Consider the following 15691-nt stretch of genomic DNA (forward strand, 5'->3'; position numbering starts at 1 on the left):
TTTTGACATACACTACCTACGTATGTATCTTCTTCCCCAGCAGCATTAATAACGGCACCATGTGTGAGCATTTGTAGGCCGAGTACAACAGAGTGGGTTACAGTACACATGGTTTTATTCACACATGTACAAAAATGGGCCACGGCAGGGTGATAGTCAAAAGAAGTACAGCTGGTCGTATGCACTGATGTTGGCACTGTAAACAGGAGTATAGTTGTAGATCAGTGATGACGCCTCCTCTGTAGGATTGTCAAAGTGATGGAAACTTTTTCTCCCTGTACCAGGAAGACAAGAGAAGCATGTTGAATAAGAGAATAAGATTATTTTCTTTCCTCCTCCTTCTTTCTTTCTTACTTTGTTCATTTGTCTTTCTTTCTTTCTTTCATTGTTTATTTTTTATTGTTTGTAGTTTCTGTCTTTCTTTCTTTTCGTATTTATTTTTTGTTTCTATCTTTTGCTTAAGCTCTTGCTTTCATTCAGACTTTCTTTCTTTTTTGTGCACAAGGTAACTTAAGATATAAATTTAACCACTCCTCCTTTTTAATTCTATATAGATAAACATCTGGGTGGTGTTCTGTGCTGTTGTGTTTAAAAAGCAACACACCTGTAATTGTTGACTACATTTGAACAGACTTTACCTTTTTTGGTCAATGTGTTCCATGCAAACATAATCTTTGCCCCAAAATTTAATGATTGGAGTCCTACCACATTACCACTGAGCTAACTGCATAACAGGGTCAAAAGGTCAGAAACAAAACCTGAAAAGAGCGTATTATTATTAACAACAACAACAACAACAACAATAGTAATAATAATAACAATAATTATCATTATTATTATTGTTATTATTATTATTATAAGATATGTATGTTATATGTTACCTTCATTAACAAAAAACTCGGCCATTAAAGATGATAAGTGAGCACCATGAGCAGAGTGAGGAAAGTTGAGCCTTGTGTTCCACTGAAATCTGTTTCCCTCTGGATGCCACTGTACTCCGTAGAAGGGATATCTCCTACCTGTCATGAGAACAACACAACTGAATGTGTATTTCAAACTGAAAATGTCAGTGAAATGTTTAATTTCACTAAATATATGATTAGATTTTGTTCTCACCTTCTACGGTTGAGACAAAGTGTGCTTCATTTTCAGCAGTGTTTGTGGACAACAGAGAGAAGAAATTGTGTAGCATTTCATTTTTCTGGAAAGTCTGCAATAAAAGAGTGCACAAACAAAATAAAAAAAATAAAAATCCATGCTGGTTGAGCTTCATAGCCATTTACCTTCCCTTTCATGTGTGGATGGTGGTGAAATATAGTTTAATGGCATGTGTTCAGTAGAGGATTTGCAACCCCAATTGAATTGTTTGGTTAACAAGACAATGACAGAGTAAAGAAAAATAGCAGAGGCTATGTACCATTGTAACAGCTTCATATTGGTTAGTTTGGACATGGCAGAAAACTCAGTTTAAAACCTTATCTTCATATAAGCAACCACTATAAATCTGAAATTTAAAAAAATAGTGAAGTGCTTGGTGTGTGTCACTGATTTTATTTTTCAATTTGTTTTACCTCCACAGTCAATCCATAGTGGTGAAAATTGCCAGTCAGGGGTTCTTGGGTTAATATCTTCATAAAATCTTCTGGGAAATCCCTGAACATTCTACTGGAATAAGCCTCTGCAATGGAAATGAGGAAGTGAAACAAAGGGCAAAGATAATTGGAAATACAACCCTGCCATGAATGACAGGTAAAAAGCAGAACACACAGTAAATCAGAAAAGGTTGCCTTGTGTTTTTCTGATTATATTAAAAATGGTATTTTTTTAATTCCAAATTAATTCTAAAGATGTACTTTCTAACATCATAATAATTAAATATATATAAATACAGAAAGCAAACCTGTTGTCAGGTTGAGTGGCAAAGCTATGTTCTCAGCTGTGGTTTTTTCCAGCAGGTTTTCTCCACACACCAACACAGTCAGAAGTTGCATGCCCAGACACGTGCCCCAAATTGGGAAGAAATCTCCTTTGTCATTGGCCTAAAACACACAAGAAGTCAATTTTCTGCAACAGTTTAAAATGTATTAAACATGCTTTATTATTATCTAAACTTTTATTTATCAGACTTTTAAATTACTAGTCTTGCTAATTTTTAGCTAGCTTAGCTTCTTACTCACTGTTATTTTTTTATTTTTTTTGTGGGTATTAATTCTCCATCATAAGATTTTAAGGGCAGTATTAAATTTTATTATTATCAGGGAATACATTTCAATCCTGGTGCAAAGAACTAAACAAACCTTCAGAGCCAGATTGTAGAAAATTTTTGCCACCCTGGCAAACTCTGACGTCTCTATATCCACGGCTCCTCCAATGAATAGCAGGCTGATAAGATATATAAAACGTTTTTTATTTGATATCCACCTGAAACTAAGACACATTTACAGTCTACTCACCCGTTAATCTTCCTGAAGATGTCTTCATATTCTTCTGTGGTGTGAGTTAACCTGCAGAGACAGACCACAACAGACAATGATTGGTTCTTAAAGATGACAAAATCTCATGACACAACCTATGATGCACTGTTTTATGTTTCACACCACTGAGTATGCATACATTTTTTTTATTCCAGGTAATTAAGTTATACTTGCAAACTAATACCTCAAACATACAAAAAAAGAAAGAAAGAAAAAAAGTTTTAGGAACCTGATAGGCATGACTCTGCTGCCAGCGGACTCCATGTATTTCACATAGGAGGCAGGTATAAAGGTCTTCCCGAAAGGTTTCAAAACATCATCTGTAACTATCTGAGTCAAAATTCCTGCAGGTCAAGAACACAGCACATATGAAAGAGGACAATACTAATAAAACCACTCACTTACCATTAAAAAACCACACTGACTTTAATATTACTTTTTAATGCGCATTTCACTTACCAAACACTGGTCTGTCATTCATAGGATTCCTTTTGAAGACAGTCGGCAGAGCTAGACTGAAAAAGATTGAGTTGACAAAAGCCAAGTATATACATGGTAAAAGTCCTGAATTTGCCATGTTTGGTCTTCGGTGTCCAAGGTGTAAATAAGCAGCGCAGTCCCCTGGGGCTGTTAGAGAGCAGTAGCTTATGAAATAAACTGCAGCACATTTATCTGTGTCACTGTAGTCAGTACAAGGAAGTGAGGAAAGCCCACATTTACATGTGGTAGCTTTAGGAAAGGAAATACTGGCCAGACCAGTGAGGTTTGCTGAGGCAAACATTAACGTTCTGCTGAAAGCATGGACTTTTGGTAAAAAGTTCTCGGGATTTAGTTTTTGTCCAGGAAGCGATGTAGTTCCGTGGGTCACTGTTTGTGTTGCACAATGAACACTCAAGAGAGAAAAAAACGAGTTCATGCAGCATTTACTCAGGCCCACGGTGCTGTCAGACAGGTTTCAGTAAAAATAAACCCTGCATTGTTAAAAGTACAGGTCATCTTTTGTAGAACTGTTCACACACTGAGAGGAACCAGACACATTTAATGCAACTGCTTCAGTTTAATTTATTCTGCTGAGTCTACAAGAGTTACAGTTTGTTCCATGTCCAGCTGCAGTTTGTTTGTTTTTTAGTGTATGTCAATAACTCCCACTATAAGAAACAGTATTCAGTAGTTGTTGGTTTTTTTTAAATAAATCCGCCAACAGGTATTTCTCCCAAAATTTAAATATCTTAACATTAGTGATACTTTCTTGTTTTAATTCATCAAGGCAAGATAGTTTGAAAGTTTACCCAGTGTGCAGGAGCTAGCAGGATTAGCTCAGGATTGGCTAAGTGCCACATGACACAGACACAGAAAAATCAGCATTCTGTTCCAGGATTGTCTCTATGGAGATAGTCATGATTTTGTTTTATAGTTAAAGGCTTGTTTTTCTCCCTCTTTATATCTCTCCCTGGGTCCCTGTAAAAGTTCCTTTAACAGATGTTAAATCATGAAAACACATTGCATCACCAAACCAGAGCAGGGAACGATGGCTGGTAAATCCCTTCAATTTCAAAAAAGGAGTGAGATCAAAAACATTTGATTTTCATTATGAAAAGGTGCATCACCAGTTATTCTCTCTGAGTGGGCCAAAGGAGATACAAGAAGGCAAATACATAATTTATGATAAAATACAAACAATGTACAGAGAGATGAAATGTCCAGATGTATCAGGACCAAATCTATAAAATACTGAAACATTTAATGCATGTAGGTTTCCTAAATATATATATCTGACCACCTCCGAGACAGAGACAATTATTGGTCAGGGAAGTGGTGCAGATTTTGCATCGGCTTATTGACATTAGAGGTAGAGGTTGAAAGTGAGAGTTAATTTCTTGAAATCCACAGCAGCAGCTTTGACCAACTTCACCGGACCCCTACTGTTTCTATTTTGATCTGTAGAAAAAAACAGATACAATTATTGTTATAAAGCTTGCAGTAATATCAACAGTAAATATTGGTTAAGAGATTATATCCATGTAAAATGTATGCATATCCCTTAATAACACAATCTTCTTGTGTCTAGATTGCCTCAAACAAATCATTGCTCACGTGGTAGCAAACCACATTACAATTGCACACAGTTATGACAGTTAAAAAGAACGTGAAGTACCACTCCCTCATTGCTTTTACTAGAACTTACCTCAACTATTTCTGTTTCCTGACAAACATCTTCATAAACAGCAGCCAGTAACTCTTCTTTTGGACTGAGTCCATCTAGAAATACTAGTTAAAAAAAAAAAAACAATGTCAGCAAATCTAATTTCAATGGTTTGGAATCCTTTGCTTTTTATGTGTTACACCTTCACATGTCAAAATGAATTCAATGCTACAACAGCCCAACAATCACAGTAATAGTACCACATCCCCGCCTTACCTTTCTACGGATCTGATGATCACTAGAACTGAAAGGAGTTATCTGACTGACCTTTATCTTTAAAGAATAGCCTAAGAAATGTAAGGAACATTCCTAGAATACCACAAAATGATAAACAATAAAGACAAACTTTCTCCTCAAAAATGTTTACAAATGAAAAATGCCAAAGACCTAATCAGTGCATTTGGTGACATTTTAATAAATTCCACTTTAAGTGTCTCTAACTTCTCAAACTTTTAAAAACAGCAGCTAATGCCTTCCCCTAAACCACAGTACACTCACCCATGTCTGACACCATGCACATCATTTCCTCTCGGTTTCTTAGGTACATTGGCCACACGTGTCCATCAAAATAGCCTGGAGGATCGGGAGGCTTGTAAACCCTTGAACTGTCAAATGGCAAAAAAATATTTTAAAAAAATGTAGGAGGTAAAAAGTCCTGTATAGAAAAACTCATAACATACAACTGGACTGTGATATATGTTTACCTTCTTCTCTCTTTGCAGACATCATAAGGTATTTCCATGAAGTACTTTTTGTCAAACAAAACATTTAGAGGCCTTAGAAAAAATAAAAGACATATTTCAATGGCACATGTTAAATTTTTTAGTAGTAACCTAACCAATTTCAACTATAAAGAGCATAAAATAAAGTAGTACATAAGTCCACAATAAGGAAATATTTCTTTGAAATGAGCCAAAAATGTACATTCAGACATGAATTCAGTCGCATTCATTTCACCAATCTTCTCTAATGTACCCATAGTTGAAAATGAGGAATCCTTCCACGATGAGCACAAACACCCCTTTATCAGCTGTCAGTGTTTTCATCTCCTTGTTTAGACCTTGTCCATTCATGTAGGCCTCGGGATCTTTTCTCCATAAATCGACATCATTTATCATCTTGTCCATATGTAGAGCACTGAGCACTTAAACACAACACAGACCAAATGCATGACCAAACTGATGGTTGCTTATTATGCATCATAATATTAAGTTATCATTAATGACATGGTTTTTGTAAAGACAACAAGATATTTCACCAATCTAATAATTATTAGTCAAAGATTAAATGTTACTAATGGCTGCTTTGCAGTCTTTACATTTCATAATATATATTTGTGGCTAACAATTGTACATTTTAGTATTCAAAGAATGCCCTTACTGTCATATTGTTTAAATCCACTGCAGTCCACTGGTACAACAGAATCATCCTGTGGAAAGAAAACCACCTTCTATCATCACTAACCATCACTGGAACATTTGTAAGTAGAAGCACTAATACAACCTGTACCACTAAACACAACCTTAAAATATGTATCCTGTGCAATGATGCAGCTGTTGGGTATCTGCTGGTGTAGACGCCTGGCCAAGGTAGATTTTCCACCGTTGGTCATCCTAAAATGGAGAACAGTCTGTAATCTGGACATGTTCATGTGGAATCTCAACATATTGGAGATGATAAAGCCATTTCCCATTTTGATGGACTTGTAGGCTGCTGCAGATGATCACTTAAGGCACTGATCAAACAGCATGTCCACCACCTGAACGTCATGTTTTATACTGTACAACATTGTAATTACTAACTAAAAGAGTAACGCATTTTGCGCATCATTTCTGGTTCATTTAAAAAATAAATTAATGCATAACTTTTAAATATAAATAAGTAACTATTGTTGTCAATCATTGTCCTGTGAGCTGTTTCATCCAACCTGATGTGTGCAATTCTTTGGGATTAGTTTGAACACAACTGGTCAATTATTCACCAATGGTAAAAATTATTGGTTATGTACTTTGTATAAACTTTTATTTATTTATTTATTTGAGTCATAAAACAAGTAGTTTTAAACTCAGAACTTTTAAATTAATTTTGCTGAAGATGATGTGGACAAAGAGAAAGTTTAACAGCAACAAAGATGTTTTTTTGTCCTACCTGCAGGTTGTTTTTTAAACACGACACATTTGTTTAAATTACAACATTTAGTGGAAAAAAACACACACAAATGATTACACGGTGTTTCTAACAATGACAATCAATTCAATTCTTGTCATGGCGGTGAAGTTAAGTTTGTGATCAACGTACAATATGTACTGTATTTGCTCAAGCCTACAATAGATTAGAAAGCATTAGCATAGCCTTACCCTCCGATTCCCAGAATGAGGGTCTTCATTTTGGCTTTTTCTGCAAACTCAGTGAAGTACAAAACCTACATTATTTTAAAAGAAATACTATATAAGAATAGCATTTCAGCATTATCCGTGCGCAGGGAATAGTGTTATGACAGGACTTCCACTCCACTCACTCAGGTCTTGCTTCCGCTGTTGGACACTTGTGATTGGCTAACGTCACTCTAGTTTCTGCCCATAAGAAAACACTGTTTAACTGAACGTTCACTGTTAGTTGTGCGCCCCTCGTGGTACAAATGAAACACAGTCTATGCATTCATTTAGGAATTAGCAACTTAAAAAGAAAATAGATTATGAGTTCAAATTCGATGTACTGATTTTAAACGGTGTTCTACATCTGACCAAAACCAGCCATTTTTAGATGTTAATCTCCAGTTTCACCGCAGAAATGCTGTAGTCTAATGTAGATCCGTTTTAAATTTTTTGTTTCTTTCATCCCCTGCTATCACGTTTTCCTTTTATTGCGACGGCATTTATTTGATTCTATCTTAAACTGTCTAGCAACAAAAACATAAATAATAATAATATAAATAATAATACGTTCACAATAATTCGGAAAGACGTTAAGTAGGAAGAAAGAAACCTAAAAGAGTGATTGTATTGTAATAAAAAACTGTAAAACGGAGTCTCCCTCCCTGGATACTTTGAATATATTTTTACTTTATTAGAAGTACAATGAAGTATTACAACAGTTAGTATGGTCAGAGTTTATTTATGAGGTGAATGAGAACTGATGAGGTGAATTTAGTGTACAGTTTATACACTACAACAGAGGTGCCCAATAAGTAGATGGGGATCTACCAGTAGATCTCAAAGGGAGTGCTGGGAGCAATTACATTTACATTTAAAGAAACAAAAAATATATATAAAGATTGAATTCTATTTTAAGATCCTAATCACTAGGGCTAAAGTAAGGAGCATAGAAGTATTGAGTCAGACGGTATTGTGCCATAGAACTACAGCCATTTAATCAAAGCAGAAAATATATATTTATAGTTTTAAAAGTAAGTAGATCACTCAGATCATTTGAAAATCCGTCATTTTACCTGTTGCTTTGCGCATGCTCAGAAAAACTTCCGCTGCTGAGCGAACTTCCTTATTGGCAGTGATAATAGCTCAGTCCAGCGTCTTCCCTGTCGCGCACATTTTGCACTCATATATATATACTTCTACAACCAGTACGTTAAGTTTTCTTTAACATCTGAGACCCACAAATGTCGAAGCCTCCGCCAAAACCGGCCAAACCAGGTAAGACTTACTTTTAGAGTAAAGTTGTGTTAAATTCGCCATAAACTCTGTTCACGTTTACGAGGACAAACGCACCTTGTTAGGACGATGCAGCCACAGCTTCGTGGGCGGGCGGGTACCCTCCAGTCTGTTAATGCCGCATATTTTCTGTGAAACTGTGAAGCAGTCAGTAGAGTGAAGCGGGTTTGTTCCACTGTGGTTAACTTTTTTTTTATCTTTGGGTGGAGGTGCAGTGTGTTCTCACTGCTGAGTGTTAGACTGATCCAGTTCTGCACAGCCACAGGCCTGTGAATAGTCACTTCCCCTATTTCACTCGGTCGTGCTCCCACACTGTTCTGGCCTGATTATCTGCTCTGGTCACTGTCATTTTTCGCCACTTCCTCTAGGCACGGAATCTACTGATTAGTACAGGTTAAATAGTTTTGTTTTTACGCTTTTAAAGCGGGTCTGAATCACTTCTTAAATTATTGTTTTTGTTGCTACTTTTGTACGTATCTCCTGCGTGTGTCGGGTTTTTGCGAACAAGGTCCCTAGACATCTGGTTGTGAAACAGGAATTCATATTTTAGCTAAACGAAGCACAGTTCGAAAGACTGTTTGTACTAGTGTTTGATAGTTCCTGATATCACAGCAGTGTCATGTCATCAACAGTTGCTGCTGCTGTTTGACTTGGTTCCTATTCACAAAGGTCAAACATAAAGATGGTCCTAAAATTGTTACAGAGAAATTATTGTTTGTTTTTTTTTACGCATTTTCTTTTACACAATTGAAATGCAGGTGTGGAGGTAAATAATGCAATTGGCTACTTCAATTAACTCCATCTCTCTCATTACGGAAACTAAGGCCAACTGCATTGACACATCTAAAATAAAACATATTTAGATTTAATTAAAAGTTGTCTAAAACCATCGCTTTGAGCAAGATCAGAGAGGCAGCTTGGCCTAGAACACAGTTTCAGCGTTCCGGCGCACAGACTGAAAGGGACCACAACTAACTAGATCACTCTAAGAATCTCACATGATGAATGGTTTCCTGAAGGCTTTGCATTTGTAGTGCATGTTTGAGGGCTTCTTTAATTTAATATTAATATGCAGCACAAGACCTTAATAGCAATAAAGTGATTTATGTAAATGTTTAGGACAAATGTGAAGGACATCACCCTTGACTCTTGGACTTTTGTGGTTTGTCAATACAATTAATAGATATGAATAATGACTCTCCTAATTACCCTAAGGGAAATTACTAACTGCATTTGAACTCATCTGTGAAACAGCCCATCAGTTCATACAGAACACAGAAACTGACAATCCTCTAATTACAAGCTCCATCCTCCCCATGTTACTTAATTAGAAGCTATCTATTTCTATATTCCCCGTACCGACACCAGTGCAATCTTTACAAAGAAAAATGGTCCTCTGGTATCAGCTTTTGTGAATTTTTTTATTTGTTTTTACTTTTACTCAACATCAGATAACTCAAGTTATTTGTTTGTATGCAAAATATTGAACTTTTTGCAGTTATCAGGAAACTGATATTTTTAAATAACTGTTAAATTAACCTTTTAAGTACCTTTCTGACAAGATAAAAAACATGACGCCATGTTTTTTTGTTTTGAACATAAGCTCCATGTTGCACTGCAATTAAAATGATGGTCAACATTAATCCTAAATTCATAAATGCTTTGTATTATCATTGTAGTTGTTAACATTGGAATGAACATAGCGAATGATAAGACAGGAGCTGTAAAATGCAGAGAGACTCTGGACTCGTTACCACAGGCTCGGTGTGTTCATGGAACATGACCGGGCCTGCAGAGAGACGTGCTTTCTGTGCTGAACAGAGCATTACAGAGCAGTGCTTGTGCAGAGACTCAGGCCTTCTCTCATTTTGAGTCACCAAAACGGTGTCTGTTTGCTGAATAGGAACCTTGAGTAACTGGAGGAGTGAGGGGTTACAATCCTGTGAGTTAGAAATCTGCTTTAACTCACAGGAAGAACGAGGACCGTAGAAGATATTCAGAGATATAGCATGTGACACGTCTCCTCATAACATGCATGCAAAGACATTTGTGGAAATGAAATTATTTATGTCAGCAATTGCCTTTTTCATGCTTGTGATTGCTGAAGTGTAATGTCAAAATTAGCACTACTTCCCTTTTGCAGTGTAGCATGCAGCTCTTGGATGAGTAACCTTTGTGAAGAAATATATTTTATCTATACAGGAGGAATCTGTCTTGTCTTATCAGTTGTTTATGGACAGGGACAGAGACAAACATCATGACACAGAGCAACAGATGGAGTGATTGTGAATTTAATCCCGTCGTGCTTTTTAAAAGTTAAGGAGACTCCTTCGAATACTGTTATTAAAAAAAAAACCACATGCTGTTACAATTGTTAGCTTATTCCCCTCTTTGCAAGTAACAGGATACTGTTTTGCAGCTTTCCTGTACAGAGTTTCTCTTTTTGCCCTGTTCTATTTTTCTGTCATACAGTCTCGGTGTGCATTTATAAATGCAGACTCAAACCTTGTTAATCAACAATGATTTATAGAAGTACTTCCTGGCTCTATCTGTCTGTCAATCACAGTTATGTATTCGTAAACTGTATTCATAGTAGATAACAACAGGTTTAGAATATTTAGCAATGATTAACTGATTTAAATTTCTAGTTATTAGTTGTAAATTAACATAGAGTTCTTAATGGTCTACCCACAGTGCTCACCACTGTCCATCCTTTTGTGCCAAAACATTTTTTATAATGAATCTTGAAACCTGCTTTATGTTTTCTGGTAAACTTTGCCTCTCTCCATCTTGAGTGTGTTGAGGATATCAAGTGTCCATGTTTTTTTTTGTTTTTTTGTTTTTTTTTTATAAATGCAAATATTAGTAAAAAAAACATAATCAAAAACTCTACAGATGTTTATGCTGCGCTTTCACAAGATCTACCAACTTTTTCTGTAAGTTTGTATTCTGTAAGTTTTAACTAAACAGTATGCACAAAATTTAATTTTAATGTACTGCGTCAGGGAGATTATGAGAGTTACCCAGTTTGTGCTTGTTTGAGCGCATTTCAGACAAAGATGCTTGGGGTAATGTAGAACAATCCACAACCTGCTCCAACTCAATTATTAACAGCGCCTTCTGCAACACGGAGCGATTGCTGCCAGATGGTGTCGCAAATGTCCAACCTTTTCCTATTTCAACAAATTACTGCATCATTGTCTGCTTTTGTTTTGTAACCTTTGACTTCTATCATCTGTTGACATCAACCTCACCCACAGGCTGCAGTTTTAGTGCAAACTGATACAGCTGACCTGATCATACTTTCCATACTAACCCCAGCAGTGTGTATTTGTGTATAATGGTTGTTCTGCAGTATGTCAAAAACATACAGTAAACACACAGGACATTCCTTCAGGTTTAAGTTTTGCCTCAGGAATGAGTAGATGGAAGTTTTTTTCTTATTAAAGGGCCTGTGTTTGTTTCTGTTTCTTTAGTTTTGTGGGTCTCCTCTCTGACCTAGTTCAGCTTTAGCCTAGGCCACAACCCCTCTGGTGACATTCCAGCAGCAGAATCTACTCCAAGAACAATGTGAGCCACAGGGCTGCTGCACACTCCAGTTAAAAAAAAAAGTTGAAACACATGTTTACATGATGTGCTAGATCTTAAGCTCCTCAACCCCTCCCCCCCTTTCCCCCCCGGCCCCCCATTAAAAAAAAAATCACCCTTTGTAGGGATGTGATAAGGATTTGGCAATTCAGTGAAGGACTGCTGGGAAAAATCCAATGGTACCCAGAGGAAACAGCACACTGAAATAGGACAATACAAATGAAAACCTGACTGGACATTAAATCAATGACAGTAATCCTTATGCTCTAAGGTGTTTACTATTTCCGAACATTGTTGAAAATAATTTGTGTTTAAGATTTTTGATGACCAAAAACTTTTTAAAAATGTGTCTCTTTTTCAGGCCAAGTCAAAGTGTTCAGAGCATTGTTCACATTTAACCCCAGAACAGTAAGTTCTCCTGGCTGAGTCTTCAGTTTGATACTTTATATCTAAATCCTAAATGTACTGCAGTTAACTCGCTATTATCACTGTTATTTTCAGCCGGATGAGCTGTACTTTGAAGAGGGAGACGTTTTGTACATCTCTGACACGGTGAGAACAACAACAACAACAATTTAACTGACATCTGTCTTCGTGTCCCATTGAACAATGTCTTCCTCAAAAGGTTGTCGGTTCTTCCTTCTTCTATTTGCATTTTTTATAATTATCCTCATTTTCTTTGTATTGTTTTTTTTTTTTTTACTTCTGTGTACTCGACTCACAGTATATGTTTTTTGTCTTTTATTTATTATAAAATAAAAGTGGGTAAATAACAATTATTAAATCTACATCCATCCCCAGAGTGACTCAAACTGGTGGAAGGGAACCTGCAGGGGGAGGACAGGACTGATTCCAAGCAACTATGGTGAGTTTAAAATAAAATATTTAAAAAAAAAAAAGTTTATCACACATGCATTTTGTCAGGATCAATGTACATTCTTATGAAGTCCTTAGTTTCAGCTAATTAATAAAATAATTTTAGATGATACAGTGATGTCTTGTTATATCTTTTTAGTTGCAGATAACGCAGAGTCAATCGACAACCCAATGCACGAAGCAGCCAAACGAGGTAGGACACACATTTTCATTTACATATGTATTTATCAACCTTGTTTTATTTGTGTTTTCTACAAACTTTACCATCTCTTCAAGGTTCGTACCCACAAACCTGTGTCAGACTTGCTGAAATACTTGCTTCTTTGTGCATTTAAACAGGAAACCTGAGCTGGTTGAGGGAATGTCTGGAGAACAAGGTTGGAATTAATGGGCTGGATAAGGCCGGGAACACTGCCCTCTACTGGGGATGCCACGGAGGACATATAGGTAATGATGGAAGGAGGTGTAAAATATCCATCCACCCATTTTCATCCGCTTATCTATTACCGGGTCGCAGGGGCAGCAGTCGCCACCTAAATCACACTGCACCGTACCAACCCCCCTGAACCTTCCTGCAGGTGGTGAGTCCACTGGAAGGTACCAACCTCCCTAACCGGGATTTGAACTTGCCCAGGAGGTGAACCCTGGGGTTCCACACCAATGACAGAGACATTGCCTCTGGGCCAAAATGCCACGAGGTGTAAAATAGTTGATTGCTAAAAAAAATTATTGTTTTCAGATTAGCTGCAGTGAACCTTTAATCTCTTGTGTTAGTGGTCTGACAACTGCAGCCATAAGCAACTGCAGACATAACCAATTTTTTTATTGCGACAACAGAAAAGTTAAAAGAAGTGCCTTGTGATCTGTACCTTTTATCCCTGCATTAACAATAACTATATATTCATCTTCTTCTTTCTCACTGTGACAGATGTGGTGGAGCTATTGTTAGGCCAGCCCAATGTGGAACTCAACCAGCAGGTGGGATGTGTTCTTTAACCACAATCAAAAATGTGGGAGGATTACAGACAATATAGCAATTAAGGGTCAAAGAAAAAAAAATAGGGAGATGTTAGCCAGGTTTGTCAACATTTAAATTAGCCAATAGTTGACAACAGAAGCTTTACGGTTCCAGAAAATTAATTCCTGCTAAAACTCTGTCCATTTAAAGATTTTCTGTGGTTTGTGGCAGCAACAAAGTGAGTGAATACAGCATTGGTTTGGAGAACAATTGATGATGTTGATGAACTGACAAGTGTGTGTGAGTGAAGTAGGTGGGTAACAGTGGTGTTTCCTGTTTCAGAATAAACTCGGGGACACGGCTCTGCACGCTGCTGCCTGGAAGGGTTACGCTGACATTGTGGAGATGTTGCTCAGTAAAAGTGAGTGAGTCTTCACTAGATATTTAAAGACAGGTGACTTGATGATGGAGTTCAGTGTCAAGATGAAAAATGATTGGTATTGTTGTTGAAATAAAATTACCAACATTAAAGGTACCAACATTTCTTTGTTTCAGATGCAAGGACAGACATCAGGAACAATGAGAACAAGCTGGCTCTGGACATGGCCACCAACGCTCAAAGTGCTTCACTTCTAAAGAGGAAGCAGGGAAGCAGTAAGTGCTACCGCCGCTGGAGGGCAGCCTTAAAGCACACAAACACATTATGACTCAGGAGCAGTTTCATCCCATAAACCATCGTCTCTCTGAAGTCAAACATGTGCTAATGAATTTACTTATGTCTAGTAGTTTTACTTATATTAAGCTATAGTTCCACACGTTTCAATGGGTGAATGGAAGTATGAAGTTTGTCATTCCTAAATATGTCTAAAACCTTCAAGTCGGTACATTTCCGGAACACAAAGACCAATAAAAGCATGTATATTCATGTTCATTCACACCTTCAAGTTCCCACGGTGTGTGCAAGTAACAACATGTGTATCAACTGTTTATTAAAATAACAATAAGTGAATGAATGATGGAATTATTGGATAAACACTCCATGTCATTCTGCGTTTAAAAATCTTGATCAGATTAATATTTCTAAACTAATTAACATGCTCATTTTCCTTAATTTCCCTTTGGGATCAATAAAGTATCTATTTATTTATCTCATTTCGACAGCCCTAGAATTTACATTTCATTTATACATGCATCTCTTTTGTTTACAGATGTCACTCGCACATATAGCAACGCGGAGGAGTACATGGATGATGAGGACTCGGACTAAACAGTTGAAATGTTACCGTTATCTTCCTTTAGGTGTTTGGGAGGAGGGTTATAAAAGCCCAAAGATTTTTTTTTTTTTAATAACATTCCCGAAAAAACTATTTGCTGCTCTGATGTTTTTTCTTAAGTGTAATTCCACGAGTTCTGTTCATTCGTGCAAACCACTCAGGCCTCAGCACTCATTCACTCTATCACAGTACTGAGTGAATGTGGTTTGAAGGTTTGCTCACCTACCAGATTAATGGCCAGACAGGATTAAAGGTTGGACCTAAATTGCTGATGTGCATAATCTGATTTTTGGTATAAAAAAAAAAAAACAAACATTTATTTATTTCCCTTCACTGAGAGACAAACTGAGGAAGAGGGAACGAGAGAGAAACTGAACTTCACATGTGTGACAGACATTATTTACCTTTAATGAGGGCAGGACGTTATTCCTTTAGCTCCACTTGAGTTGTTACGCCTTATATCAGTCTCCAATGCTGTAACAAAGTCGGTCAGTCTCTGTGTAGAAAATAATCTGTCCTGTCACATGTTGATTGTTGCTTTTTTCCAACTTGGGAGAAATGTTCTCAATCTTTGTTGCGGTTTTCTAACAAACATTTCCCAAGTGCCTTAAATACCTGTAACAAAGTGCATCTTTATATTAATATAAACA

General features: G+C 36.8%; 3 protein-coding genes across 4 annotated transcripts; 1 reads left to right on the forward strand and 2 right to left on the reverse strand.

Annotated features, from left to right (window-relative positions):
* Positions 1-97: 97 nt before the first annotated feature.
* On the reverse strand, positions 98-3277 carry LOC103397649 (gamma-glutamyl hydrolase). The gene is made up of 9 exons (XM_008335994.3): positions 2934-3277; positions 2704-2818; positions 2454-2504; positions 2298-2382; positions 1901-2039; positions 1572-1678; positions 1117-1210; positions 882-1019; positions 98-275 (listed from the first exon to the last, which is right to left on the reverse strand). Exons 1-9 carry the CDS (start codon positions 3253-3255, stop codon positions 157-159), a joined length of 1170 nt encoding a protein of 389 aa, XP_008334216.1. The 5' UTR covers positions 3256-3277; the 3' UTR covers positions 98-156.
* A 234-nt stretch (positions 3278-3511) lies between these two features.
* On the reverse strand, positions 3512-10698 carry nmrk1 (nicotinamide riboside kinase 1). Of its 2 annotated transcripts, none has more exons than XM_008335992.3 (8): positions 8403-10698; positions 6200-6290; positions 6058-6106; positions 5653-5821; positions 5382-5453; positions 5176-5282; positions 4660-4742; positions 3512-4412 (listed from the first exon to the last, which is right to left on the reverse strand). In XM_008335992.3, the coding sequence occupies exons 2-8, from the start codon at positions 6287-6289 to the stop codon at positions 4383-4385; spliced, it is 600 nt and encodes a 199-aa protein (XP_008334214.1). In that variant the 5' UTR covers position 6290; positions 8403-10698; the 3' UTR covers positions 3512-4382. The 2 variants fall into 2 exon arrangements, with proteins under 2 accessions (XP_008334214.1, XP_008334213.1); XM_008335991.3 differs by lacking the exon at positions 8403-10698 and adding an exon at positions 7035-7221.
* On the forward strand, positions 8163-15120 carry LOC103397648 (osteoclast-stimulating factor 1). Its single transcript, XM_008335993.3, has 10 exons — positions 8163-8327; positions 12295-12341; positions 12435-12485; positions 12735-12798; positions 12949-13002; positions 13149-13256; positions 13738-13787; positions 14110-14188; positions 14323-14421; positions 14976-15120. Exons 1-10 carry the CDS (start codon positions 8294-8296, stop codon positions 15032-15034), a joined length of 645 nt encoding a protein of 214 aa, XP_008334215.1. The 5' UTR covers positions 8163-8293; the 3' UTR covers positions 15035-15120.
* The last annotated feature ends 571 nt before the right edge of the window (positions 15121-15691 follow it).

This window comes from Cynoglossus semilaevis, chromosome Z (assembly GCF_000523025.1).
Source record: "Cynoglossus semilaevis isolate Cse_v1.0 chromosome Z, Cse_v1.0, whole genome shotgun sequence".
NCBI lineage: Eukaryota > Metazoa > Chordata > Actinopteri > Pleuronectiformes > Cynoglossidae > Cynoglossus > Cynoglossus semilaevis.

Bases quoted from the DNA above. Each gene is read 5' to 3' on its own strand.
- LOC103397649 (XM_008335994.3), bottom strand. From the start codon at position 3,255: ATGTTTGCCTCAGCAAACCTCACTGGTCTGGCCAGTATTTCCTTTCCT. The intron at 2,819-2,933 runs GTAAGTGAAATG...CTTGACCTGCAG, and splicing joins GAATGACAGACCAGTGTTTG to GAATTTTGACTCAGATAGTT. The intron at 2,505-2,703 runs GTTCCTAAAACT...CTGTCTCTGCAG, and splicing joins AGCAGAGTCATGCCTATCAG to GTTAACTCACACCACAGAAG.
- nmrk1 (XM_008335991.3), bottom strand. From the start codon at position 7,063: ATGAAGACCCTCATTCTGGGAATCGGAGG. The intron at 6,291-7,034 runs GTAAGGCTATGC...TCTCCATTTTAG, and splicing joins CTCATTCTGGGAATCGGAGG to GATGACCAACGGTGGAAAAT. The intron at 6,107-6,199 runs GTTGTGTTTAGT...TTCTTTCCACAG, and splicing joins CACAGGATACATATTTTAAG to GATGATTCTGTTGTACCAGT.
- LOC103397648 (XM_008335993.3), top strand. From the start codon at position 8,294: ATGTCGAAGCCTCCGCCAAAACCGGCCAAACCAG. The intron at 13,003-13,148 runs GTAGGACACACA...GCATTTAAACAG, and splicing joins GCACGAAGCAGCCAAACGAG to GAAACCTGAGCTGGTTGAGG. The intron at 14,189-14,322 runs GTGAGTGAGTCT...TCTTTGTTTCAG, and splicing joins GGAGATGTTGCTCAGTAAAA to ATGCAAGGACAGACATCAGG.